The sequence below is a fragment of the Stigmatopora nigra genome, chromosome 16 (genome assembly GCF_051989575.1).
Source record: "Stigmatopora nigra isolate UIUO_SnigA chromosome 16, RoL_Snig_1.1, whole genome shotgun sequence".
Classification (NCBI taxonomy): Eukaryota; Metazoa; Chordata; class Actinopteri; order Syngnathiformes; family Syngnathidae; genus Stigmatopora; species Stigmatopora nigra.
Genome location: NC_135523.1, coordinates 1985504 through 2012739, shown reverse-complemented (window position 1 = coordinate 2012739; position 27236 = coordinate 1985504). Strand labels below are relative to the sequence as shown.

Genomic DNA, 27236 nt, shown 5'->3' with positions numbered 1-27236 from the left:
AAGCTAATAAACTCTCTGGGTCAACGTGTATCTCTTCTTTACAAATAGAAAAATAAATCAAAGTTGTCAAAAGAATCATTGCTGTATAGGGAGAATGACCAGTGCTGAACTTTAACAGTAACATACCAAAAACATTAATTTATCAAAGTACATGTGCAATGAAATTTGCATCTATAGAGTGTCAAATCTAAATGAGTTAAAAAAAAACATTTATATTTGGAATTTTAAATAATGCAGTCATTGTAACTGGGATTAAAATACTTTTGTAACTTTATTGAATTCCATTGTGATCTAAAGTAATCCATTACTATTATGAATTTAACTGTCCCAAAGGGAATTGAAACCTGAGCGTTGTTGGCGGACAGAAAGAGAGAGAGAGTGACAATATAGAGTAACAATAGCCCGAGCACGTTAGCTAAAGTTAGAAGAGGCTCATCCCATCCCATTCCATCCCATCACCTCTTTCACAGCTGAAACGTCTGCGGCGTACGGACTTGTCGAAGACAAAAAAAAATGGTTGGAGTTCACCACCGTCAACGTTTTTAAAATCACTGCAAAAGAAAAAAAGGACAATATCAGAGGATAGTTAATAGGATTAAATAGGTGCACTATTTTACAATGTCTTTTTTAAGCATAAATGTTGAAATAAAAACATGTCAAGCAGTTAAATGTCTATTAAATATCAATGTAAATGTAATATTCCATTTTGATGTGATTAATGTGCTGAGTGCATATAGTGTAAATTAAATCAAATCTTTAAATATGAATATGATAGATAAATTTGACTATCTCAATGGAATACAGTTTAATTAAAATATCAATCTATTGGAATTAAAACAGAAAAAAATGGCTATCTAACATGTGGAATTAATTTTTAAATGTTAAATTCTATTCCATTTAGGCCCCTTATTTGTACAATTAAAAGAGCTTAGATGCTAAACCCTTTGTGATTCCAGTTAAAGCAAATTGATGATCTTTCACTTTTGTTTACCTGCTTATCAGCCATCGATGGCTTATTGGACGGCGCCTTGCGGCCCCCCCAACGTTCCTCCCTGCCGCCTGGTCTATATTTATCATCCCTCTGGCCTTAAAAGGCCGCGGCTGCCACCAACACATTCTGAACAGCGGGGGTCTCGTATTATTCAGCTTGTCTCCACCGAAGTCCGTCCAGCTTGTGGAATTTTCCTGTAAATTTACAACAGGTGGTAAGTAGCAAGCATCCCCAAAAAGGTGAGTTTCTCTTTAAAAAAAATATCCAGCATGAAACCAGTTGGTTGGTTGTACTTGCAAATTAACAGTACATGTTCCACTTGGATGGCGAACATGTTCCGAAAAGCTGCGGAACGCTAACCCCAAGCAGAAGGCCGGCGAACAAACCTGCAGGTGGCGAGCATGTCCGGGTCGCTACCGTTCTACCGCAAGCATCAGCGCAGCTTGAACCGGGACTACCGGGGCCAGTCGGGCGGCGGGTACTCTGCTGGGACCGGTGGGACTACCAGGACCACCAGGGGGTAAGATAGAGGAGGTTGTCATCCCCCCTGATGTGGTCCCTGCTCTTAACGCCATCCTCACTTGGGAACTTCTCATTTCAATCCATCCTTCCTTCCCAGAGCCGATCATGGCTACCTGTTGACATCACACGAACAGAGTTAAACGTTGTTTGCATGCATGCTAACTTGTAAATACAACTCACCGTTGCACCGTTAGCACTAACTTGTCCACCTCCTTGTAGTAAAATGGCACTCTTAGCATGCAGAAATGTTAAACATGAGTAAAAGGGTGCTCGGACGTTTGGTCGCCGGTCTTTTGGTCCTTTTTGAGAGTTTACGGTTGAAAGCAGCTCTCAAAATTATATTCTTGAGAGAGTTTAATATCTAAGTACTATTTAATATATAAGTACTGTTCAATATATAAGTACTGTTTAATATCTAAGTACTGTTAAATAACTAAGTACTGTTTAATATCTAAATACTGTTTAATATCTAAGCACTGTTTAATATCTAAGTACTACTGTTTAATATCTAAGTACTATTGTTTAATATATTAGTACTGTTTAATATCTAAGTACTACTATTTAATATCTAAGTACTACTGTTTAATATCTAAGTACTGTTTAATATCTACATACTGTTTAATATCTAAGTACTATTTAATATCTAAGTACTACCGTTTAATATCCAAGTACAGTTTAATATCTAAGTACATTTGACTGGCGACAAAAAAAAAAACGGAGACCAAACGTCCAGTCACAGAGTAAAAGACATGGTCAATGCTGATTATCGAACTGATTGCATGAGTTAGCGCACTTGTTAGCATGTTGAACCCAAACATCCCATTGGCCTGAAGGATGGCTCGGACATCTTTAAGGGCAATCCAATCCGTGGGAGAGCGTCGGATAGCTTTAAATACACTTGCTCGGAGCGTGCTAACAGCTCAAGTGGGCTTAGGTTTTGTTAGCGCCACCTGATCCGGTGTCCTGGGCAGACCACCAAGACGTGGGCTGAGGACAAGGGGGGGGCTAATGGTAGAACAAGTTGAAGCTACAGGAGATGATACTGTAAATTGCTGTGGTCACTCTATAAAACTGAGTTCTGAAGTCTTTGTCTCCAAAGTGAAGCTTTAATATCCTATATATTTCAGCCTGGATTGGTCCTTACAATCTGGACTGGACCCCCTGCCCAAGAGACCCAACCCCTCTTACCTGGCCGTGGACAGAGACAGCCAAATCATCGGTTACGTGGTTCCCATCTTCCGGAACAGGTACCAGTCTCCAATCTCTAGACGTTTGTCTGACGCCAGCTGATGCTTATCTCGCCGTCTCCCATCAAGTCAAGAGTTTGCGGCAGGATATTCCCAAGAGTCGAAACTGCGAAACACAGCCGCCTACATGGAGAGCCGCGATCTGTTCGCTAGCGGCCTGGAAATGGAACGCACGGAGCAGATTTCCAGGAAGGAAGCCATGCGTGAATCGGCTACTCGGATCTCCTTGAAGAAAACGGTCAGTGCCTACAGAGTACAACATTTAGTTTTGAGTCGCCTTGGAAAGAGAAGTAACCTGAGAATCCTCCCAAGAGGAAGGCAAGATTTTTAAGGCTAACCTTAAAACCCCAACTAATTTAGTCTACCCACACGGGAGCCATGAATATCTCTCCGTGATGAGACCCTTCATTAAGCTTGGTAACGAGACTCCACTGTACTTGTTTGAGACAAATTCTTCTGGTCTTCCATGTTGCTTCAATATCGAGTTAGCTAAGACGTAAACAAGCTATATCAAGTATGGTAAGGGTCTAAAATTCTGCTAAAACAAGATTTGGATCTGCTTTGTCTGGGTTCTGTTTTGAAGAAGTAAAAAGTACGCTAGAAGTTCCTTCTAAGCAATACATTTCCTTGGGATTGCCTGTTTTCTAGATCCACAAACTAGCCAAGACGTAAACAGGCTAAAACTAGTATGGTAAGGGTCTAAAATTCTGCTAAAACAAGACATTGGATCTGTGTTCTGTATTCAAGAAGTGAAAAGTACACTAGAAGTTCCTTCTACGCAATACTTTTCCTTGGGATTGCCTGTTTTCTAGATCTACATACTAGCTAAAACATAAACAGGCTAAAACTAGTATGGTAAGGGTCTACAATTCTGCTGAAACCAGATTTTGGATCTGCTTTGTCTGGGTTCGCTTTCCAATAAGTAAAAAGTACGCTAGAAGTTCCTTCTAAGCAATACTTTTCCTTGGGATTACCTGTTTTCTAGATCTACGAACACCAAGAGCACTCCAAGCGTATGAACGAAGACAGCTTAATGCACCCACCGGAGTTTGTCATCAAGCCTCGCTCGCATACCGTTTGGGAAAAGCAATGTGTGAGGTTGCACTGTACCATCCATGGCTGGCCGGACCCTCGCGTAGTCTGGTATGGACCAAGTCCACCAGACATTCCAGTACATCTATGCTACTATCTAGTCCATCTAACTTTCCTTCTTGCCACCAGGTACAAAAATAACGTGGCTATCGACCCTCTGGCCAATGCCGGGAAGTACACAATCGAGAGTAAATACAGCGTACAATCACTGCAGATCAACAAGTAAGTGTTTACAGTTACTGGATGGTTGAAATGGCGCTATCATGGTCAAGTGGACATGACATCACCTACCGTTACCAGGTCTATTTCTAGGAACTGTATTCCTAGCTGAGAGATAAAGAAGGCCTAACAATTGTAGTCTGTATTGTTTACTTGGAGTTAATACGTACATAAACAGCGCCGGTTGGTTCTTCTTGTCTTCAGGTGCGATTTCGAGGACACGGCGCAGTACCGCGTCTCGGCCATGAACGTCAAGGGGGAGGCGTCGGCCTACGCCTCGGTGGTGGTGAAAAGTGAGTCCACCTAGAAGACATAGGGTATATAAACATGGCGATGTTGGCATGCCATCGCGATTACGGGCTTTTTGTCTGGCATGTGGCCATTGGGACATATGGCCCAAACACCAGGTCATGTTTCAAAAGGCAAATAAACTTAGTAACCGCTGTCATCGTACAGGGTTTAAAGGGGAAGTTGACGAGTTCCTGCCAACGCCCAGACGTACGTATGAAATCATTTTGTTTGATTTTTATTCATGGAAAATTAGATGTATGAACTCACATTTGATTGCAAACACTATATACAGTAACTCAGAACGATGCTAATGCTACAAAAGGGCTAATTTGACTTGATAGCCAGATTCTGTTTTAATTATTTACCGGATTTTTGTTGTTTCCTTGCTACTGTCGCAGGGACCGGTGTAAAAGGTAACCGGGTTTATGGTTCCAAGGTGGCTAACTACAACTAGTGTGTGCATGGTCACCACTGAGTTTGTCTTAACCGATCAGTAGTTCCATTAGAATCTCTACATTTAAGCAGGATCCATTTGTAGTTGAGTTTTCTGGTTAATTAACAGTCAACAGTTTGTTAAAAGAAGAGTTTTTTCATTTTTTCATCCATCATCACCCATTGGTTTGTGGTGTTTAGCTAGTTTACTGCATGACCACATCTAGTTTAAGATTTATTAGCTGTTATTTGACAAATATCTCAACTGGTTTTCTCCCCCTAGTCGGCCCAGTGTCCGAGTACGGCATCACCTTCCAGACGCACTTTGTGGACAATTTCGGGGTGTCTTTCGGGAGAGAAGGCGAGACTTTGAGTCTTGGTTGCACGGTTATCATCAACCCGACTTTGCACCGCTACCAACCTGAAGTGCAGTGGTTCCGGGATGGTAACTCAATTTTTAGCCTGATTTTAACAAAATTTTATTCCTTAACTTGAAACTGATTGACAAACCCTCCCCAACCCAACCCTAGGCGTCCTCCTGTCCCCATCCAAATGGAACCAAATGCATTGGAGTGGCGACCGTGCAACGTTGACCCTCACCCACCTGAACAAAGAAGACGAGGGTCTCTACACCCTCCGCGTTAGCACCAAGTCGGGCTACAAAACCTATTCCGCCTACGTCTTTGTGAGAGGTAAACAAACATGGCCATATCTGACGTGCCTACCTTTCGCCAGCAGTGGATGATTTTACAAAAATCTTAACAATATGACCACTGGCATGTTAAACACTTGAAGCATTTTAGCATGAGCTGCTGGGTTTTAAATATCTTTAGTAATGACATGGCTATGGAAAAAGAGGCTGGTGAAGCTTATCAGGTACCCCAGTGCCCCCCCCCCCTCCCTGGAGATCATCTGACCTTTCAAGTGGCGGGAATGCAGCAACACTCTTCATTGGCTGTCACCGTCGTCTTCAGCCACGCTATTCCAAGTGGACTCCGCTATGGAAGAGATAATACAGTTACTCCATTAGCCACCTCCATGTATAAGCCATTCCCTTAAATTTGCCTTGAAATCCTTGAATTTTACATTTCCCCTCGTATAAGCCGCCCCTTTAAAATTGCCTTGAAATCCTTGAATTTTACAATTTCCCTGGTATATTACATTTATATATCAATGGCAGGCAAAAGTGAGTTTTTTCACATTTTATGCAAAATACAGTTATTTTTTTTCTTTAATTTCATTCATAGACATCAAAATTAATTTGTCTTATTATTGCATTTCGTCTTTGCAGTTTCATGCATGTCAAGTCTAATTTATGCGCATATAAGCCCTAAGTCAACATTTTTGTAGCGACATATACGGCTTATATGCGAGAAAATACAGTATTGGAATATCGTATTTTGGAGAATGGCATTGGTTACCGATCATACAGGAACTAGCTACGTAACTGACCTTTGTATCTGATCCAAGATGCTGACGCCGAAGTGCAAGGAGCACCGGGAGCCCCCCTGGACGTGTGCTGCCTAGATGCTAACAAGGACTACATCATCGTCTCCTGGAAGCAGCCAGCGGTGGACGGGGGCGACTCCATCTTGGGTTACTTTGTGGACAGGTATGTGTATTTGATACCTGAAATAAAATAGTTTGAGGGTTTACAATGGCAAAACGTACAGATGCGAAGTCGGGACGACTCACTGGATCCAATGCAACGACACCCCAGTCAAGTTCGCCCGGTTCCCCGTCACCGGATTGGTGGAAGGTCGCTCCTACGCTTTCCGAGTGCGTGCCGTCAACAGGAGCGGCATGAGTCGTCCTTCCAGGGTTTCCGAACCGGTGGCCGCCATGGACCCGGCGGACCGGGCTCGCATGAGAGGTAAGACATTTTGGAATGTTGTTTTTAAAGAGTAAATACAAGATGGTACTTGCGGTTAGGTACCTCTGCTCCTTGGACTGGCCAGATCATCGTCACAGAGGAGGAACCGGCCGGTATGTCGGTAACGGATATCCCAAAAGGATTATTTTTGTTCGAGTTAGTTTAGGTGTACGAGTCTTGAATCTGTCGGCAGAGGGTGTCGTTCCTGGGAAACCTCGTGAACTGCAAGTAACAGAAGCCACCAAGAACTACTTGGTCCTGAGCTGGAAACCACCAAGCGACAAAGGCCTGGAAGGTGTCATGTACTACGTAGAGAAGGTAAACAGACTACTTTCAAAAGTTATATAAGCTAAGCATACATCAAGCTGTTCCATTGAGTTCTGCTGCCTTTGATATGCTTTGGAACGATAAACGCTGATCTGGATTGTCTGAAAACCGAGACTAGCTTAGGTAAGAGCTGTATCCATTACCCAAATAACGTCACATCCCAGAGTTGTGACAGTGGATCCCTGCAAAGAAAAGGGTGCAATTCCAAGTGCCAACACTCAAAGAAATACCAACGACTCTGAATCTTCTCTGTACAGTAGTGGGAATATACCAAATATGTCATAAGTATTAAACTTGATGTTAGGAAGACTGAAGAAGAAGTAGGGTAAGGAAAGGGTCGTTTCTAAAGAGTTTTCCAGGATGAAAATTGCTATTTGGATCTGAAAAGAAGACATTATTGACTCAGTCTTTGCCTTTGCAGTGTGTTTCGGGTACAGACAGCTGGCAGAGAGTCAATACGGAAATACCTGTAAAATCGCCACGCTTTGCACTCTTTGACCTGGCTGAGGGAAACTCCTACTCCTTCCGAGTCCGGTGCTGCAACGCCGCCGGTGTTGGCGAGCCGTCTGAACCCACTGAGGCTACCACAGTTGGCGACAAGCTCGGTCAGAGAACACTCGGTCGCTTGTAATTTCCAATGACTCCAAAGTCTGACCTGAAAACAAAAAAATCTGTAGACACTCCGTCTGCTCCGAGCAAAGTTGTGCCGACGAGGAACACGGATACCTCAGTGGTGGTTTCCTGGGAAGCGTCCCGTGATGCCCAGGAGTTGGTCGGCTACTATATCGAGGCTAGCATCGTTGGTAGCGGCGTTTGGGAACCGTGCAACAACAAACCTGTTGATGTAACCAGGTAAAACAATCTTGGATTGACTTTGGTGGTGTTCATACATCTGTCAGATGACCTTACCTGAGGATCTGACTTGGAATAGAACTGTATCGGACATCTTTTCAGGTTCATCTGCCATGGACTGGTGACCGGAGAGAAGTACGTTTTGAGGGTGCGTGCCGTCAACGCTGCAGGACTCAGCCAGTTCTCTCAGGAATCAGAAGCTGTTGAGGTGAAAGCAGCAATTGGTGAGGAAAACATCTTTTCTAGAACTGAATTTTTACCGCATACTGTCCAAGACTTGAGTCATCTGGCACTCCCACATCACCGTTTCCCTCCACTATGGTTGACCTTTGCTGCCCTGTCACTTTTGATTGTCTGCTCTGCACCACCTCCATCCAAAACCAAAACCACCACCAGCTCCCTGTACAGTCTGAGCTGGGTCAGGACTTGTAGACTTCCTCTCATTTGGGTCAATGCGATCCAACTCAGGGGTGGTTACAAACCAGCCCAGAAATCAGGCAGCATCTTTCCCTTCGCTTTCCCTCAAAACACCAGTCGGCAGAGAACCTCTCGGTGTTCCAGGTACCGGGTTGCAGAACCCCCATCGGAACCAGGCTACTAACCTCGCTCTCTTGAAATGTTCCAGACTAGCATGGCTTCTAGCTAATCCAAGGTTTTCAGGTAGTGGCTGAGTAAAAATACTACTCCCTGTAAGACTGACCATTCAGACCTTACACCAAGCACGCAACTTAGCATGCTAACTGACCCTCTACAGTTCCTGTAACCATACCCATCCTCTTGCATGTTGTCATCACGTAGTTAGCCATCTTGTCTTCATTGTCCCTCTAAGCCAGATGAAGACTTAATTTAGAGTGCAATTGTATTTAAGTTTTTAATTGCAAGTCCATGTGTTTACAAGCAACCTTTTTCTTGATTCTCTCTGCTAACTCCTGTAGGGGGCGGCATCCCTCACGGTGCGTTGCTGGAGGCGGGGCCGGGGGGTAACCAAGCCCAACTAACCGCCAACAGGCCACGCTGGACGGACAAGCATGACACTGTCCAGGTCCCTGCTGACACAAATAGCAAAGTTCGGGCTGACCCCAAAACCGGGGCGGCGATGGCTAGCACTGACCAGGTCAGGGCGGGTCCAATCGCAGTAAAAGAGCCGCCCTCGGAAGCTCCGCCAGCCTTGCTTTGTGAAGCGCTTACTGACGTAGCGGCACATGTAGTCCCGCCTCGCTTCGAGGGGTCGGCTGAAAAGCCAGTCCGGGACCCCCGTGGCGCCGAAAAGGCATGTGATTTGAAAGTAGACGCTTCTGCTAATCGGGAGGCGCCCAATCCGGACGGAAAGGTTGAAGGTGAGCATCGGATGACTGTTGAAATTCTGAATTCTCCCAGAGCTGGTTGGTTTTCAAACCAAGGGAGCAAGAGCAAAGTCATCTAAAAATCAATACACAAGACAAGTATACACACTTTATAATGTCAAATGTACAGTAGCGTGTCCTACCCCTGTGGTGTTCAACTGGCAGGTAAGTCACTGAAACCTCCAACAGATGGATTCCTAACTCCCAGGAAGCCACGCTTAGATGTTGTACTGCCTTGCCACAGCCTTCGCATTCGGGGTGGCTTGTTGTCCAGTTGCCCCGAAGACCCTAAGGCACCCACACACCCACCTCCCTACCACAGATGTCAGATTATTGCACAAACACACCAAGTAAAGTCCTGAATTGAGGCAAAAATCTGACATCAACTCAAATCCCCCTTCTTAAATTTGGGGTGTGGACTTAGTCCAACAAAACATTTCTCAGTTTTCACTCATTTCCGTTTCATTGTCACCTCAGCATCTCCCGCACCACCTTTCGGCATCAGCGTCCTGGAATGCGTTGCCGACTCCATGGTGCTAGCGTGGAAGCAGCCGACCTTCGCTGGGGGCGCCGATATCACCGGCTACTTTGTGGATTACCGTCAAGTCGTGGATGGCGTCCCGGGGAAGTGGCACGAAGCCAACGTCAGGGCGGTTGCTGAGCGTGCCTACAGGGTGAACCCACCTCTGAGTTCCAATCAGACCATTCAATTTCATGGAGGAATCATAGTGGCAAATGTATGGATTTCTGTGAGCAGGTGACTGACCTGAAGGAGAACAACAAGTACCAGTTCCAGGTTCGGGCAGCGAACATGGCTGGAGTAGGGATCCCATCACTTCCTAGTGATACGTTCCTGTGCGAGGAGTGGACTATCGCAGTTCCAGGTTTTGTGATCTGGCATTTGAACCAAATCATGTTGCCAAAGGACAAAATGTCTGACTCGTCTTCGCCCCAGGACCTCCTCATGATCTGGAACTGCGAGAGGTGCGAGCCGACTCCACGGTGCTACTGTGGAAGACTCCAGTGTACCAGGGCCGTGATCCCGTCAACGGCTTCTACGTGGATATGAAGGAAGCCGAAGCTCCTGAGGAAACATGGAAGGGTCTTAATGCCAAGGCCACGCAGAACACCTTCTTCAAGGTCTGTCTCTGTCAAGAGTAAGTAAATAAATAGGATTAGTAACCTAATTTCAATTCCAAAGGTGACGAATCTGAAGGAAAACGAGGTGTACGTATTCCGAGTGCGAGCTCAGAATCAAGCCGGGGTGGGGAAAACTTCCGATGTCTCTGAGCCGGTTCGAGCCGTGATTAAGCCAGGTAGGACTTGTAGCTAGTGAGTTTTAGCTCGATCCCCAAGACTATCCATTCGTAGGCACCAAAGACATCGCAGTGGAAGTGGACGACGATGGCGTCATCTCTCTCAACTTTGAGTGCGCTGACCTGAGTCCAGATTCTAAATTTGTGTGGTCTAAGAACTACGAGGACATGGATGGGTCGTCACGCTTGACCATGGAGACCAAAGGGAACAAGTGAGATGTCAAATAGTGGACTCACCCAACTCTGGTGGCTCCCTGATGGTGATGATTCTTCTGTTCAGGTCCAAAATGACTTTCATCTCCCCCGAAGAAGAAGACATTGGGATTTATTCCTGTCGGGTCACCCAGGGCGATGGTACTTCATCCAGTTATGACATCTCACCCGAAGGTAGGTACAGCTGGGTTGATTTTCAAGGGTCTTCTTAAAGTCCTACAAAAACATCTTAAACTTTATTCTTACCAGAGTTGAAGAGGCTCCTGGAGATCAGCCACGAACACAAGTTCCCCAGTGAGTACCTTCACGATTCGGTTCACAAGTCCGATTCCCGATCGCCCACTCCAACTCCTTTGTATTTGGTCTTCGTTAGAGATTGCCTTGAAGTCTGATTTGGCCGTGGAGATGCTGGAAAAAGGCAGAGTTCGCTTCTGGTTGCAGGCTGAACAGACTTCCCCCTCTGCCAAAGTGGACTATGTCTTCAATGACAACGTGGTCTCTCAAGGGGAGGTTAGTCACCAGCGGATGGCTAAAATCTGCACAGTTTGTCCAGGCTTATCCATGTTTTTGCTTCTAGAAATACAAGATGAACTTTGACCGGAACACCGGAGTAGCCGAGATGGTCATGGAGTCTTTGATGCCAGAGGACGAAGGGACATTCACCTTCCAGATGCAGGATGGAAAAGCCACCAATCAGTCCAGCTTGGTCCTCATTGGCGATGGTAAGGATCCACTTTTGAGTCAAGTCCAGGACTGAGATGATCTTTCTTGGTTTTCAGTCTTCAAGGACCTTCAGAAGGAATCCGAGTTCCAGAGGAAAGAATGGTTCCGAAAACAAGGTTTACATACTTTGTCCTCATCCAAAAATACCTCTTTGATAGTCCAATTTGACTAGAATCTTGCCTGTTCCAGGTCCTCACTTCATTGAGTATCTGAGTTACGAGGTGACTCCGGAATGTTGCGTGGTCCTCAAATGCAAGGTGAAGGACGGCGTTGGCCCAATGGGTTGAATTCCCGTTAAATGTGACATTGTTCTGCGTGGAAGGTCGGAAACGTGAAGAAGGATACATCGGCGCTGTGGTACAAGGACGGACGGGAAATCAAGGCGGATCAAAATCTGGCTTTTGCCGAGGGTGTCCTCAAACTGGAGATTGCTCAGGTTGGAACATGTTTACTTACCGACTCTGCAAATGGTATTGTCCGTTTCTTTTTCCGATGATCTTGGCCCTCAACAGATTTCCAAGAAGGACGCCGGCATCTACCAGATGGTCCTGAAGGACGATCGAGGAAAAGATACTTCCGAGTTAAATCTGATCGACCAATGTAAGAGAACCTGCTTCGTTTTAGGAATATAGTTTCATTAGATTGTCGATTAAATACAGGATTTGGTTTCTTCAAGGTTTCAAGGATTTAATGAGCGAAGTCTTCAACTACATCGGTGAGACAAAGATTGTTTATTGTGATCAAAACGAGCTCTGATGACCGTGTTCTGGTTTTTACAGCTAACTCATCCACGCCGCTAAAGATCACCAGCACAGATCAAGGGATTCGGATCTACACCTTCGTCAGCTACTACAACGACCTGCTACCGGTTACTTGGCATTACAAGTGAGTTCATGGTCAGTCCGGGTCTTCCCTTGTCAGCTCCACCATGAAATCCCGTCCACAGAGACTCGGCCATCGCCTTCTCGGACCGTCTAAAGAGCGGAGTGGTGGGCGAACAGCTTTGGCTGCAGATCAGCGAACCCACCGAGAAGGACGTGGGCAAGTACGCCATCGAGTTCAACATCAATGACGGCAAGGGTGGACTCAAGAGGACCGTGGAGCTATCGGGTCAAGGTTTGTTTACCCGTCTTTGGAGATTGTGGACTGGTTCTTGTTCTCACCGGCATCTTGGACATCATTCACAGCGTATGAGGACGCCTTGGCTGAATTCAAGAGACTCAAGTGAGTGAAGTGGGGGTGCCGGCGTTCTAAATTTGAAAAGTAGCGTGTTTCTTATGCTATTGGTTTGATTTTTGGTCTTCAGGGCAGCTTCCGTTGCAGAAAAAAGTGAGTTGCTAATGCTAATGCTATTCATCTCTTTCGTCCGTGTAATGGTTCAACTAACCTAAGTTCCTCTTTGTGGTTTAGATCGAGCTCGAGTTGCAGGAGGTCTCCCAGATGTAGTCACCATCCAGGAGGGCAAGGTAAGACCGCTAACCCCTCGCTACCACGTTTCTCGGTGTACTCACTCGTTTGCTGGGGGTCTGGACTTCTTTGACAGGCGCTCAACTTGACCTGCAACATCTCCGGCGACCCGCTGCCTCAAGTGACGTGGCTGAAGAACGACAAGGAGCTGACGTCCAATGAGCACTGCATTCTCCGTGTAGAGTCGGCTAAGTTTGCCAGTTTCATCATCACGGCGGTTAGCACGGCCGATACGGGCAAGTACAGCATCTTGGTGAAGAACAAGTACGGCACAGAAAGCGCAGAATTCACCGTAAGTGTCTTCATCCCGGACGATGTGGCCAAACGCAATAAATGAGTGGTCGCCGCTATGGGATTTCCTGCCCAGGGTGGGTTTTTTTGTGTGGGATGGTGCTGGAAAAAAATAAATAAAAAATCAGTGTCTGAGGACGGATTTGCTAGCTTTAGCATCACGGTTTTCAAGTGTTTAGATTTAAAGAACCACACTTTTTGACTGTGAAATCAAATAATTGTTACATTTGATATATTGAGGCCACATAGCAAGTATTTTACATCTTTTCTTCAAACAGGTCAATACTTTTCTTTACTTTTTAGCTTCTCAAATGCAAAGAGGAAAGAAATAAGTTGAGTTTTTCACATGATTAGCAGAAACTTGGTGTAAATATAGAATACAGACAAATACCTTATAGTCTTAGCTCCATGTTAGCTCATGCTAACATCAAAATTTCCTCGACAAATATACACTGATATTGTCAATGTCCATTTTTTGATGCCTAAAATGAAAAAAAAACAAAATCAGTTTATAGTTAGCATCGAGCTAAAAAAATATCCTCATTTTAAAAATAAGCAAAAAGTCTGACTGGATATTTGTAGTAAATGTCATGATCATCAACATCCATCAATGTGAAGATCGCCATGGCGATGGTTGCCAACTTCACTCACACAGTCTTCCCATTTGTTGTTTTTTCAACTAATGACAATAAAAAAAGCATGTACTTACCCATCAATTTCATGAGTGACTTGTCTGACTTTTTTTGTGAACCCTTTTCACATTTTCATCATCCACACTTTTTTACTCCCTCCATTGATTTTACATTGGGGGGAATTGGGTAAGCACGCCACCAGCATGGGAAACCACTGTTATGCAGCCCCAATCCAAATATGTTTACTTCTTTGTGATATCACTGTAAAAAAAAAAAGAAAAGCATTTTATTGTACTACTTTATTCTATAAAACACTATTTATTATGAATATAATTTTAAAAAGTTTCCTTTTTAAATGAAAACAAATGATCAAAAGACGTATTCCTTTAGTAAAAAAAACACTCAAACATTGTTTTAGATCTATTTTAAAAAAAATGAATATTTTGAGCTTTTAAACCGATTAAAAAAATATATAAATATTATATAATATCTCCACAAGTGAAACTGCTTTTTAAAATCTTTGACAAATCCACATAAACTGCATTTTAGTCTCTATTGACATCCAATGATTGGAAAAAAATGGATATCATCTTATGAATAAGAGGCATGGCGACCAGTCAGTTCATGTTAAAGTCCATCGAGAAGATTTGTTGAACCTGTGAGATGTGTTTTAGTAATTTGATCCAGTATAAAAATGTATCAAGTTTCCCATGGTAAGTAGAGGAACTCCTATTTGTCCTTATTTAGTTTTTTTATATAAATACTTGTTATTATTTACCTTATTGTGGGTTTTGTTTTCAGCTTGAGGTGATCGAAGGAATGCCGGATTTGGGCGTGACGTCATCCTGGAACGACGCCGAGGGGAACGTCATTTATGGCGCCAACATGCCAAAAGAAAAGATGAAAGCGGGTGTTCCTGGGAGAAGGAAGGGTAAGAACCATGTTTTGAGATAAGTTTGAGTTAAATTGTTCAATGAAATTGCGCTATTTGCTCCAGAATCGGTGGCTTCGGTGGAGAAGATGAAGGGCTTGACGAAGAAATAGAATGTTGGTGACCCATTTGAAAGTGAACTTGATGATAAGATGGCGTTAAAATAATTAGAGTGGTCCTATATTAAAAACACACTTGATTAATCAAGCAAATATTGTGTTTTGAGTTAAGAGTGTCGTACCAATAGGATTTTTTGTGTTGTACCCGCGATTTTTCACGGGTAGAAGGTGGTAGTTGTTTCGCCTTAAAAAGACGGGTGAAATAATCAGACAGGCTCTTTGTTGTATTTTCAAAACCAACTTCTTATTTAAGCAATTCACACAAAACATAATATACAATAACACTCAAATATATACATAGTAACAATATTAACAACCCGTTATAATCCAAAGCAATGTACTTGCTGCATAAACGATTATAACTTATGAGTATTGTAACTTGTTACTTTTTGTTCCGGCCGTCATTTACTGCATACTATTATGCTACTGTTATAACGGCGGCCGAAAGTAGCCTGCTGTAGACAATGCGCCCGAGACGCGCACATTCGCGCACACACATAAAAAAAAAGTCAACAACCCACGGTCGAAGGTAGCTCGCTTTAAACAATACCCGAGACTCGCACATTTACTCGCACACTTGAAAAAGTAAATAAACAGCGGCCGAAGGTAGCTTGCTTTAAACAATACCCGAGACTCGCACATATCCCGAGACTCGCACATATAAAGAAGTAAACAAGCATCACTTAAGCATTCCGTTCTTTCTGACATGCTACTATTGACTCTTGCACATCTCACACTCAGTCGTTAATACAAAACAAGCAACATACCTTAAAAAGACGGGTGAAATAATCAGACAGGCTCTTTGTTGTATTTTCAAAACCAACTTGGATAACTGTCTGAATAGCCCGTTATTATACCCTACCAAGGTCTATGACCATTGGTTAGTCATTACGTCATCGCCCCTTGTTTTTCGCATGCTAGCGGCATGAGTCCCCTTTCAACTTAACACCTGCACTCATTGCTAGCGGCATGAGTCCCCTTTCAACTTAACACCTGCACTCATGTCTAACATCAATCACTTCACCCTGTCACATTTGCACCAATTCCTATTTAAAAAAGAGCATTTTTTTCCTATTAGCATTACATAAAAAAATGTATTTTATTTAAAACCAATATGAAGTTTGATGCTATTTTCCACTTTTTAAAAAAAGGATTTTTAGTGATTGCATTCACAATTTGTTTGACTAATAAAATTATTTAAAAATGAGATGATTAGTAGATTTAATAAATGTTCAGGTCTGCTAAGTGAGAAGAAATTCTTGAAGTGAAACCAAGCAAAAGTGATACAAAGTTGGCTCAGCTGTAGAAATTCAAAAGATTAAGTGACTATTCTACTGTAAAAAGAATTATTTTGGATCAATTGTCCCTTTTAAATTCACGTGACACTTTTAAAATTGGGTAATTAAGCTGTAGCAGCCATGACGTCACCGTTCTTGTCACGTGGTGTGTTCACTGCAATTGGAAACCGGAGAAGACACGCCAGTGGTCCTCAAAGGCAGCACGTATGTACTAACATTTTATCTGTCTTATCAAATAAAGTCTTTATGGTGCTATTTATTATCTTTATTGCTATTTGTCGGCCATTCAGTCATTAAAAGAAAGCCAAAATTCCAACGTCACTTTTAATCCTGAGCAGAGAAAGCTAGATTTGACGCGTAATCTGCTAAACGGGATTAAGACTTCTTAAAGTCTGGTTTGCGCTACCCGGTGTCATGGTTAGGTTCCGTGTTGTTGACCGGGGAACCTTGAGGAAACCCTAAAATCTGGTTTTTCGGTCTATGTTGTGGTGAATTTGTGTGTGTGGATCTTACCTGGAATCAGCATGAACTACGTAGGTCAACTGGCCGGTCAGGTTCTGGTCACGGTCAAGGAATTGTACAAAGGCATCAACCAGGCCACGCTATCGGGATGTATCGATGTGGTGGTGGTGCGACAGCCAGATGGGTCCTTCCAGTGTTCGCCATTCCATGTACGTTTCGGCAAACTGGGAGTTCTGCGATCAAGAGAGAAAGTGGTGAGTTTGGGGAAAATTGAACATTTGTTAGTTAGACTAGTCTTGTGAGATTTGATAATCTTTAGGCCGAAGAGTTGCCTAAGTTGTGCTAGATGAGCAGTCGTGGTCTCATGAGATTTGGTAAGGATTTTTTGGAGTAGTGGTCTCATGAGATTTGGTAAAGATTTTTTGGAGTAGCAGTCTCATGAGATTTGCTAAAGATCTTTTGGAGTAGCAGTCTCATGAAATTTGGTATAGATTTTTTGCAGTAGCGGTTTCATGAGATTTGCTAAAGATCTTTTGGAGTAGTGGTCTCATGAGATTTGCTATAGATTTTTTGCAGTTTTATGTCATGAGGCCTTGTCTATGTTCTTAAAGTTTGATGAGATTTTAGAGATTTTTTTGGGGAGTTTTATGAGATTCTCTAAAGATCTCGGGAGATTAAATCCTTTTAGGACTTATTAATTTTTTTTAAATTTGAGATTTTGCTGAAATCTCAAGACATTCTGAGTAGTCTTTTAGGTAATTATTAAAATCTCATGAGATAATGTTGCTTTTTAAATGTTTACGGCTCTACAGATTGACATAGAAATTAATGGCGAACCGGTAGAGCTTCACATGAAACTGGGAGACAACGGCGAGGCTTTTTTTGTCCAGGAAACGGAACAATTTGACGTAGGTAACATTTCAAAGAGGAAATAAACAACAATGACTACAACTTCCTAGAATTCCTTCTATTCTTTTTCAGGACGTGGTTCCGGCCCATCTGGCAACTTCTCCCATCCCCACAGAAGACACTCCAGTCAAGAAGCAAGAGCCCGAAGATGGGCAGAAGCCCTCAGAAGAGGGTCCCAACTCGGGGGGAAGGAAGAGAAAACGGCGGCGGCGTAAGCACAAGCCTCCGTCCCGCAAGGAGGGGAAGAAACGGCCAGCAGGAGGCGAGATGGAGCCGCCTGGGCTCAGCTCGGATGAGGAGATAACTTCACATAGCACGTGGTGGGTGGGTTACACTGGCAGTTGTTTGAGGAATTTACTGGGGAAAGACTCCAGCCAGTTTGAAATTGGAAGAATTTTCTTGTCAGGGTAACATCGAGGACCAAGGACTACGTAGATCGCTTCCAACCTTCCAGCCTGGAGTGGGACAGCTACCCGTTCTCTGATGGCGAGTGGTCGCCCTACACAGAGTGAGTACGTAATTGAGCGTAAAGAGAAAGAGTTGGGTCCATCTGGGTTCTTCTGGGATCCTTCAGGGTGACGTCTGAACCCGAACCGGCGCCCAGCAGCGACTCGGAATTGATGGTAAAGACAAAGGACAGTTCGTTCAGAGTTGACGCCCATATGCGATGGAGTTGGGGCGAGTTCCCAGAATCCACTAGGGTAAGATAGGAAGACAAAGATCTGTTGCTAACTGACACCAGCTAACAAAGATTGGAAGTGGCTGGAGTCTCACATGATTTTTTTTCTCAAGCAGGTGACCAAAAAGGAACAAGTGCTTAGAATCAATCCCAAAGAAAGCACACATTTCCGGGTCATCTCCAGCCCAGAGGACCAAGTCGAAGATCCACTCTTTGGGATTGTCCAGACCCTGAACGTAGAACCGAGAACCTCAGACTTCGCTGGGAAATCGACACGCAAGACCAAGTGGACGTCGACTCCGCCTGGCCGCAGAGAGTTGGATACCAAGTCTGCGGGAAATGCTGGGAAGAAACAAGGTGAACTTAAAGATTGCCAACATCTCCCGAGATTTTCAGTCTGAAAGCGACTGAATATGAAAAGTCTTGGAGTTGACACAAGAAGGATGTGGTTCGGAAAAGAAAAGATATAACAAATTAGACCACTCCTTCTTTTTTAAGGGGGAGTGAGGAAGCGGAGTCAACATCAGGGTCCAGAAGACATCTACCTAGATGACCTAAACGTGCTTGAACCAGACGTTGTGGCGCTCTATTTCCCTAAAAAGTAAAGGTTCCGCCTTACCCAAGTAACCTTCCCACATATTTTCATTTGCAAATGAATATCCTTTATTTGTCCCCACAGTGAATCGGGTCAAGGTGCCAGGCCCTGGCCGGCTACAGGGGGTACGCAATCGGGTCGGCAATCGCCCCAATCGGTGGGCAGCAATGGCGGAGGCAGTCTCGGCGACAGCGGGACGGAGTGTCTCTCCGACTCGGCCGCCGATTTGCCCGAAGTCGCCTTGTCGCTTTGCGGCGGCGGTGGTGGTGCCGATGATTCTGAGATTGATGGCGGTAACCCAGCAAAACTAGTCCAACATTATCACTATTATTCTATTTTAATGGTTTACTTTTTACAGAAAAATTCCTGGAGTACATGGTCAACTATCATGAATTTGCAGAAAACCCGGCCATGATAGATAATCCCAATTTTGTGGTCCGGATTGGACACAGGTGCTTCTTGTTTTGAAAATGGACGACTTGTGGATAAAGTATGTGTACATGGAGTATTTTATCACTTACCTGTTATTGCATAGGTACTACAACTGGACTCTGGCAGCGCCGCTTATACTCAGCATGCAGGCTTTCCAAAAGAACCTTCCAAAGGTGATTGTTGTTCAATATTGGTTGTTTTCAGATAGGATTTGAAAATCTCATGGGAGTCTCAAGAGATTTGTCCTTGGGATTTTCTAGGGGAAAAAATACAGGAGATTTTTAAGGAGTCCTGCTGGATTGGTTTCAGTCTAGGGAAATTGGACTAAAAGGATTTACAAAATCTCATGGGATTTACTAAATCTGATGAGATTTTACGGGACACAAAATATGACTTTATGAATTTTTAAGAGTTTTTAAATACCTGCAGGCTACAGAAGAAGCTTGGGTGAGGGACAGGATGCCCAAGAAGTCTGGAAGATGGTGGTTTTGGAGAAGGAGTAGTGCCAAACAGGTACTTTTCAGACCACAGTTCTGTGTAAAACGGGTACTTTTCAGAATGCAGTTCTGCAAATACACCTGTGGGATCATGTTCAGTTATCCATAGAGAACAAGCTGGAAGTACAGGAGAATTTGACCAATGAGAATCCAGCTCTCCAAAAAGGTCCTCAAGCACAGTAGGTCACCTGACAAAAACCAATCTAATCTAGTCATTTACTCACCCATTTTTTTATCGTCTCCAGACCGAAAACCTCAGAGTGGTCGAGCGATGACGAAATCAAAGAACTCAAGGCCACCTTCGCCTATAGGAAGTCTCTACGCCTGTCATCCAAACAGATCGTAAGACCCGATCAGATCGCCATCCAGACGAAAAACATGGACGACAAAAAAGACTTGTGCACAGGAGGGTTTGAACCTGAGAGACGGCCCCAACGATGTGACCTTCAGCATCACGACCCAGTACCAAGGAACATGTCGATGCCAGGGGACCATCTACCTCTGGAACTGGGACGAACAAGTGGTCATCTCGGACATCGATGGAACCATCACCAAGTAGTACCGGCTTCCTCGTCTCGGTCCAGACTTTTGAACTCTATTCTGACCATTTTCGTCCTACACAGGTCAGACGTATTTGGCCACATCCTTCCTCAACTGGGTAAAGACTGGACCCACGAAGGAATTGCTAAACTCTACCATTCCGTGCACCAGTAGGTCCAAAATCTTCTCATTTGGTGGCAAAGTTCCCTTATTTGCTTCTTCTTCCATGTAAGGAACGGTTACAAGTTCCTGTATTGTTCTGCCCGAGCTATCGGCATGGCGGACATGACACGGGGGTATCTACAGAGGGTTAACGATGGGGGTACTCTTCTACCTCGGGGTCCGCTGATGCTAGCACCTAGCAGTCTCTTCTCAGCTTTCCACAGGTGCGGGAATATCTTGGGTTTGGTGGTTTGGGGACGTCTTGAATTTGTGGGTTCTTGGTTCTTTCAGGGAGATGATTGAGAAGAAACCTGAGAAGTTTAAGGTGGAATGTCTTTCCGATATCAGGAAGCTTTTCGGACCGGACAGGGAACCGTTCTATGCTGCGTTTGGGAACAGGGAAAGTGTAAGTACAGGGAGTTCTTGGGGTACTATGGTCTTCCAAGTAGGACTTTTTGACTTCACATATCTCGTCCTTAGTTTCAGCCTGATCTGTGGTCCAGATTATCTTAACTTGGCTTCAATTTATGGACTTACTGCCTGTTTTATTTTGAAATACTGTTCTCTACCATGTCCCAGGATGTGTTAGCTTACCGTAGAGCGGGTGTTTCCGTCTGCCGCATCTTCACAGTGAACCCCAAAGGCGAAGTGATTCTAGAGCAAGCTAAAGGCAACAAAACATCGTAAGTACTCAAGTTTGAGAAATACCTGGAATGATTGGACACTGTGATGTTTTTGTTTGGTTTTGGTGGTCAGGTATTTGCGTCTGAGTGAACTGGTGGAGCATGTCTTCCCTCTTCGTAGTCGGCAGCAGGCCGCCGCCTTCTGTTGTCCTGACTTTGGCGCTTTTACGTATTGGAGGCAGCCAATTACACGTGTCTGTTCGGAGGACCTGCTTTAAAAATGTTACCATGCATTTTTTTAAAACTTAATTTCTTCTAATTTATGTTGTACATTTTGCATGTGATGATTTCTTTCTGTGAAAGTGACAATTTTTTGTGAGATTTAAGTATCACAATGTGTTTGGAATTTTAAGCAATGTGAAGTGTGGAAATATTTTGGCTGGTGATTGTTATTGTGTTTTAATTAAAAACTGGTGTATTTCGTGTTGTGAAAAAAAATTGTCAGTCCAATAACTGACTGAATGCTGCTTTATTAAAATGTGTTCACAAATGTAATCAAATATATATATATATATATATATATATATATATATATATATACATATATTTTTTAAGAGTTACTATACCTTGAGTAAGAAGCAGAAGTCACTGTTATCCCTGCAAAAACTAACATTAAAAACCGTGTATATCAAACACAATGTAGTACAACAATGTACAGAAGTCATTTTACATAGATTTGAAAGCAAAATTAGTTATTTTAACTCCAAAAAATTGTTTGGATGAATAAATGTCAATTCAAACAGAACCAAAAAATACAAACAATTCTTAAGGAACTCCCATACTGGTTAAAAACCACAGTGATTATGGGATGCGTCACTCTTACCTTCATTCCAAATCTTATTTTTTCTAAAATTTAAATTTTCTCCAACTGTTTAACACAGCTACCGACTAGACGGATATAATAGGACTCCGCTAAAGGACGAGCGAACTTGACCACTAGCTAGCTTACCCGAGGTTAGCTTAACCGTCACCTGTTCGCCTCGATTAACGGGAACCACCAGGGTGATGGCGGCAGGGGCGCAGAGTCCGGAACACGGCTCTGGCGCCACCCCCACGCCGGACCCCAACACGTGGATGACACGTTTGTCCACCAACAGAGACGCCTCCATTTTGATGTCCGGTTGGGCCGCAAGGACAACGCTCAGCAAGTAGCGTCCATCCACGGGTGCTGTGAAGAATCCTGGAAAAATAGATATTATTATTGTAGGAGATCTGAAGCCTGAGTCGGTTTTAGCTAGTAAAAATGTCTGGTCTTACCCAGAGTTGAACAAGAAGTCGACCATATTGGGTTGTAGCGATGGGTTTACCTGTTTTGGGGTCATAGTGGCCTCCATCGTTGACCAGAATGGTGTCGAATCGGATAACGCCCGCCTCGTGGAGGACTGACGATGGGGTTAGGGTGACGGAGAAGGAGATCTTCTGGTCTTTGTTCCATGCTAATGCTTCTGCTTCAAGTTCCATAAAGTCCAGTGGTTAGAATTTGGGAAAATGGATCTCGAACTTTAGCCAGACTTACCAGAGATGGGGCGAAGAGAGTAGGGTAGAGGACCGGTGATTTTTATTGGGATAGCTTGGAAACAGAAATGGTAAACACCAGAGGATGAGTCACATGACACTTTAGCAAGTTTTGGGATCAAGACCTGTCAACCTGGGTCAATCGCTCCCCTTATTATTTACATATTTACTCACATAGGGCACACTTAAAAGTCGGAAATTTTCTTCAAAATGCACAATCAGTTGGTACTCTAAATTCAAGAATTTGTAGATGACACATTGGTACATTGCTTGCTGACGCGCTATAGTTTCGATCCGGATTAGAGCCAATGTCAGTTTTACAAAAAAATCCCTGACTTTTTAAAAAATAGTTTTTTTCCCGTACAAAAGATGTCATAGGGCGAACGCCATTTTAAATGATCAAAAAAACTATGAAATTCGAGCAAAATTTATAAGTTGAAAGGTACGAGAAATTGACTCACCTGGTGCACCGGCGAAGCCGAGTACGGGCGCCGTGCTGCCGTCCATCCCTTTGGGCAGCTTGGACGACATGGTCATCCTACCAGGAGGTCCGGCTTGGCCCGACTCTGTAGCCAAAGGTGGCTTTGGGGGCGTGTCCAATCGGTCCTTAGGTGCCATCAAAGTAGAGCCTATGTCTGGTTCTGTTAAAGATTCAAAAGGGAAAGGGTTTATTTACTTTTATATAAAATCCTTACATACATTTAGAAGTTAGAAAATAGATATTTCCTAACAAACTTTGTAGTTTTTGTATAACAGGCCAAAATGGCAAATATCACCATGACACTAAACAAAATAAATGACTCACAAAAATGAGCATGACACCAGCTGACCTTTAAAAATCCATAAATTATCAACTTTTCTGTTAAAACCACATCCAAAATATGTCTTTGTTGCTTTTTTTGTGGCAAATCTTCCCAAATTGCGGCCAAGAAATGATGACTCACAATGTTAGCGTACGTCTAAACAAACAGCAACCAGGTCAGCGACGCGTGATGCGTACACGAACGCCAAAAAGCATTGCTCAACACGAAATGGGCGCCGTTAAAAAAAAGGGGAGCATGTGTGTTCAATCAGGGCTACTTCCTGCAACTGGCGACACGCTCGAGTGGAAATTGAACCTCCCGTTGATTTGTTTTTCCAGGAAAACATCGACCTGGCTTCTTTCCAATTTCTTGTTTTGGAGTTTTTGGAGTTTTCTTTGGGAAAACCATGGAAGATTTTAATTTGTCGTCTAGAGAATTGGACATTTCTTCAACTTTCACTTTGTTAGCCTTGAAATAATCGAGAAAAACAACATGTTTAGGTTCTTTCAAGTTATTTTTGTACTAAAGATTATTTCAATTTGTTGAGGAGCTTCAGTTTTGTCGTCCGTCACCAAGACGCCAAGATAAGAAGGTCGTCCATTAGACATCCCAGTGGCTAAACTGGTCGGGGTGCTGGAGATAAGGCGGTCAAGCACGATAACCTCGGTGAACTGCTGACAAGACGTGACAAGGACAAAATAGTCTTTAGTTTTTGGTATGAAAGACGGTAGACTTTTCCTTGGAATTTTATGAAGTAATTTGTTAGTTTATAACATAATTTCATTACTTTTTGGTTTTATTTATTATTATTGTTATTATTTCTAAACAAAAAAAGTAATTTTGTTAATTTTGTTCATTTTTTTCCCTTTTTTTTATGCAGATAATTCCACCCAAAAACTTTGAGGGTCCATTTTTTGGTCATAAATTTGGACTTGTGTGAGTAATTTGGTGTAGTTTTTAAGTGTTTTTTAAACATTAATATTTTTTTTTCTAAACAAAAACAGTAAAAACACATTTTTATGTTATTCTTATTGTAATTTACTATTGATTTTGTTCCTGTTTTTCCTTTCTAATGCAAATAATTCCACCCAAAAACTTTGAAGGTCCATTTTTTTTGTCATAAATTTGGACTTGGCTAGCCTGAGTAGTTTTGTGCAGTTTTTAAGTCCAAGCATAAAAACAGTTTCACATGTTCCCCCCGGCTTCTGTCGTAAATAACTCGCCCTGGGGGGCTATTGGCGGGGGTGCGAGGGGACATGTTGCACCCTGATCAAACATGTGCTGGTATGTCTTTAATGTGTACTGCACTTTCCCATGACTATGTCGTCCCGTGTCGGGAGGCCACCCCGCAGGCGTCAAAGTGTTGGGGGTGTTGGGGCTGGTTCTTGACGGCTTTTGATAAACTCCAGGGTGCATCTGGTCACCACATGACGGGGTCACCTGACGGCGGCATATAAACCGGAAGCGCTATTGACGTGGTCTTGCTAGCTAGTCAGGCTATCGGCACTTATTAACACAATGTCATTCAGATCCATAACTATTAATATTAGTTGTTACCTGAGTGGTTGTGGAGATCTTTAGCGACGCCCTTCAATATTTTCTGGAATCTGTCGACCTCCAGTTGACTCAGGTTGGATTTCAGGTCTGGTCCACCCCCGTAACTTTTAAGTTGGCTACATTGGTTCTCCAGGTTTCCAAGACGGTCCTCCAAGCTTTGGATTTTTTCCAGAAGCCCTTTTTGAGCATTCTCTGAGGAGTTTGTCTGGTGGAGTCCAAGTTCCAAGACCTTGACCGTGTCCTTCAAGGTTTGAAGAGAGTTTTCTCCCAGAGTCTGACGTTCAGTGTCAGAAACCCGGTTTTCAATGGAGGTCAGCTTCTTTGTCAAGTCCTGTATGACATGTTTTTGCTCAATGTTCCAAGTCTGCCCCGCCCTAGAAGAATTCACAAGTTGTTCAAGTTTGTCAACAACCCAGTCGGGAACCTGTCTGCTTCTGGACTCTTGTAGCTCAGTCTTCACTTCCTGGATTTGGTGTCTGAGCTCTCGTTCTTTGGAGTCCATCATCTCGATTAGACTGAGGTAGTTCTCTTCCTGGTCTTCGCATTCGTGGTGCACAGACATGATTTTGTAATCGCAAGAGTTCTTCAGGTCTGACAGTTTAATATCCATACCCTCCATAAGCTCTTTTCTCAAAGACTGAATGCTCTCATCTACATTAATTGAAGACTCCTTCAACAGATCTTGGATTTGACCCTCATGTTTGTTAACACGTTCTTCCAGATCATTCAAGGTGTCACTTCTGCTTTCCAGAAGGCTAATCTTGTCTCCTAGCTCGTCCAGGGAGAACAATTCGACAGTCTTGGGTTGGGCACCCGTGGCACTAGCGGGCTGCCCCATCTGGCCCAGAAGAACGCTTAGCATCTTGCTAGCATCCTCCTGGAAATCATGCCTCAGGTTGGACGACATGTCAGTTATCCTAGCCTGCATATCCAAAACCATCTGGGACAGTTTCTGCACTTCGGCGTCCAGACCAGTACCTTCTCGCCCGGTCGGGTGACGTTCAATGGCAGACGGCGCCCGATTTTTAGGATTTGCCACCACCGGAATGGCGCCCATTTTCGTTTCCATGCAGTCGTGGCCATGGTAGCCCGGACAGCACCTCCACTGGAGCTCCGTGACCGTCTTATAGTCCAGCTTATACATCGGCCTGAAGTGCGTACGGTATCTAGAAAAAAACGGCATAGATTGGGCGCTGAAATTGATTTAGTATTTATTTTTAAACGTGTTATCGGCTAATTCACTGCTGAAAATTGTTGTGTTGTTTACTTACATGACTTGGGGTGAACAGTCCATCATTTCTGGGGGGCAAGGGAGAAAGTCCGGTTGGGTGAAAGTTTCCGAACCCCCCACGACTGCACAGGTGATGTTCTTGTGGACGACATGCGCGCACCAGTTCCTGGGGTAGAAAGCACACAATGAGTCATGCTTGTCTAATGAATCACATATCACATAATGCCTTTTTTTGGGGGAAAAAAACTTACTTGTTCCGTTGGCGTATTTCTGCTGCAGAGTGCCCATGTCGGAAGGGTGTTCCTCTTGCAAATTGGGCTCTTGTTAAAAAAAGGACCAGGATGGAAGGGAGATAGAAGGAAAACTTTTTCATGGCTTCAGATGTCCACATTTCTTTTTCAGAACTGAAAGAAAGGCGGAGAGTATTTGAGCACTCTGTGCTTGAATGTGACGTTTTGGGTGTACCCCCCCCCCCCCCCCCCCCCCATAAGCATTGTAACGCACGCACGCAAACACACACACACACACACGCCTTTTTTTCATGACGTCACTCCATCACTCTTGGAAAAGCGTGAGACAGTTTAATAACAACAAGAGTTTTGTTATTATGAAACCGTAAATAATTGACGATTCGTTTGTTTTGTGGAAAAATCGAGACACTAAAGGGCGGCACACACGAACAAGAGCAATTCAATAGAGTGAAGAAAAAGTACTGATATATATTTTTGGGCTACCAAGTACTAACAGTTAATAACAAAAGTATATATTTGTTTTTAGTTGGAAAGGCTCTAAATAAGTCTAGGAAATGTTCTTGAAAACTTATCTTGGCAAAAGTTTCTCCTCAAACGTGACTTTATGGGCGTTACATAGTTAAAAGAAGCGTCACCGTTTACTTCCGTATTCCCAAAGCGAAAGTAAATAATGGGCCAATCAGGTTACTCGGCTCAAATGTTGTGCTGTGAAAAAATTGGAAATCCCGACATTAAGTTCTG

At 43.6% G+C, this 27236-nt stretch overlaps 3 protein-coding genes and 2 long non-coding RNA genes across 13 annotated transcripts; 2 read left to right on the top strand and 3 right to left on the bottom strand.

Moving 5' to 3' along the window:
- The first annotated feature begins 1092 nt into the window (after nt 1-1092).
- Nucleotides 1093-13915, top strand: myom1b (myomesin 1b). Its single transcript, XM_077736473.1, has 38 exons — nt 1093-1230; nt 1337-1511; nt 2641-2760; nt 2830-2998; nt 3746-3903; nt 3982-4074; nt 4276-4364; nt 4528-4569; nt 4761-4775; nt 5078-5239; nt 5325-5486; nt 6265-6406; nt 6468-6674; nt 6731-6780; nt 6861-6985; nt 7416-7599; nt 7672-7846; nt 7949-8070; nt 9667-9863; nt 9947-10073; nt 10145-10329; nt 10391-10505; nt 10561-10717; nt 10786-10892; nt 10968-11012; nt 11092-11228; nt 11296-11440; nt 11498-11557; nt 11631-11698; nt 11764-11877; nt 11954-12041; nt 12118-12156; nt 12221-12326; nt 12388-12557; nt 12629-12665; nt 12748-12770; nt 12852-12907; nt 12985-13915. The coding sequence occupies exons 2-38, from the start codon at nt 1393-1395 to the stop codon at nt 13243-13245; spliced, it is 4371 nt and encodes a 1456-aa protein (XP_077592599.1). The 5' UTR covers nt 1093-1230; nt 1337-1392; the 3' UTR covers nt 13246-13915.
- Nucleotides 4250-13256, bottom strand: LOC144209917 (uncharacterized). 7 transcript variants are annotated; one of them, XR_013329279.1, is made up of 11 exons: nt 8958-9260; nt 8749-8892; nt 8592-8668; nt 7904-8046; nt 7721-7830; nt 7462-7649; nt 6731-6994; nt 6490-6655; nt 6247-6423; nt 5712-5792; nt 4250-4374 (listed from the first exon to the last, which is right to left on the bottom strand). It is a non-coding gene; the product is annotated as an uncharacterized LOC144209917 (long non-coding RNA). The 7 variants fall into 7 exon arrangements; XR_013329278.1 differs by having other exon boundaries at nt 6731-6972; XR_013329281.1 differs by having other exon boundaries at nt 7462-7575.
- Nucleotides 13916-16407: 2492 nt separating the features above from the next.
- On the top strand, nt 16408-21359 carry LOC144209914 (phosphatidate phosphatase LPIN2-like). Its single transcript, XM_077736475.1, has 19 exons — nt 16408-16895; nt 17454-17549; nt 17623-17870; nt 17957-18058; nt 18125-18251; nt 18346-18586; nt 18728-18830; nt 18909-19117; nt 19183-19276; nt 19360-19429; nt 19686-19769; nt 19853-19932; nt 19999-20095; nt 20160-20308; nt 20377-20463; nt 20527-20679; nt 20747-20861; nt 21035-21138; nt 21212-21359. The coding sequence occupies exons 1-19, from the start codon at nt 16704-16706 to the stop codon at nt 21354-21356; spliced, it is 2496 nt and encodes an 831-aa protein (XP_077592601.1). The 5' UTR covers nt 16408-16703; the 3' UTR covers nt 21357-21359.
- Nucleotides 19376-20856, bottom strand: LOC144209918 (uncharacterized). 3 transcript variants are annotated; one of them, XR_013329286.1, is made up of 4 exons: nt 20598-20856; nt 19978-20514; nt 19680-19834; nt 19376-19512 (listed from the first exon to the last, which is right to left on the bottom strand). It is a non-coding gene; the product is annotated as an uncharacterized LOC144209918 (long non-coding RNA). The 3 variants fall into 3 exon arrangements; XR_013329285.1 differs by having other exon boundaries at nt 19978-20856; XR_013329287.1 differs by having other exon boundaries at nt 19680-19789; nt 19978-20856.
- A 306-nt stretch (nt 21360-21665) lies between the features above and the next one.
- Nucleotides 21666-26696, bottom strand: emilin2b (elastin microfibril interfacer 2b). The gene is made up of 7 exons (XM_077736516.1): nt 26496-26696; nt 26285-26410; nt 25014-26179; nt 23115-23294; nt 22655-22708; nt 22446-22586; nt 21666-22318 (listed from the first exon to the last, which is right to left on the bottom strand). The coding sequence occupies exons 1-7, from the start codon at nt 26633-26635 to the stop codon at nt 22020-22022; spliced, it is 2106 nt and encodes a 701-aa protein (XP_077592642.1). The 5' UTR covers nt 26636-26696; the 3' UTR covers nt 21666-22019.
- Nucleotides 26697-27236: the final 540 nt, after the last annotated feature.

Bases quoted from the DNA above. Each gene is read 5' to 3' on its own strand.
- LOC144209914 (XM_077736475.1), top strand. From the start codon at position 16,704: ATGAACTACGTAGGTCAACTGGCCGGTCAGGTTCTGGTCACGGTCAAG. The intron at 18,059-18,124 runs GTGAGTACGTAA...GGGATCCTTCAG, and splicing joins GAGTGGTCGCCCTACACAGA to GGTGACGTCTGAACCCGAAC. The intron at 20,862-21,034 runs GTAAGTACAGGG...ACCATGTCCCAG, and splicing joins CGTTTGGGAACAGGGAAAGT to GATGTGTTAGCTTACCGTAG.
- myom1b (XM_077736473.1), top strand. From the start codon at position 1,393: ATGTCCGGGTCGCTACCGTTCTACCGCAAGCATCAGCGCAGCTTGAAC. The intron at 8,071-9,666 runs GTGAGGAAAACA...TTGTCACCTCAG, and splicing joins TGAGGTGAAAGCAGCAATTG to CATCTCCCGCACCACCTTTC. The intron at 12,157-12,220 runs GTGAGACAAAGA...TGGTTTTTACAG, and splicing joins CGAAGTCTTCAACTACATCG to CTAACTCATCCACGCCGCTA.
- emilin2b (XM_077736516.1), bottom strand. From the start codon at position 26,635: ATGTGGACATCTGAAGCCATGAAAAAGTTTTCCTTCTATCTCCCTTCC. The intron at 22,709-23,114 runs GTGAGTCAATTT...TCTGTTTCCAAG, and splicing joins CGGCTTCGCCGGTGCACCAG to CTATCCCAATAAAAATCACC. The intron at 22,587-22,654 runs GTAAGTCTGGCT...TGGAACTTGAAG, and splicing joins CTCTCTTCGCCCCATCTCTG to CAGAAGCATTAGCATGGAAC.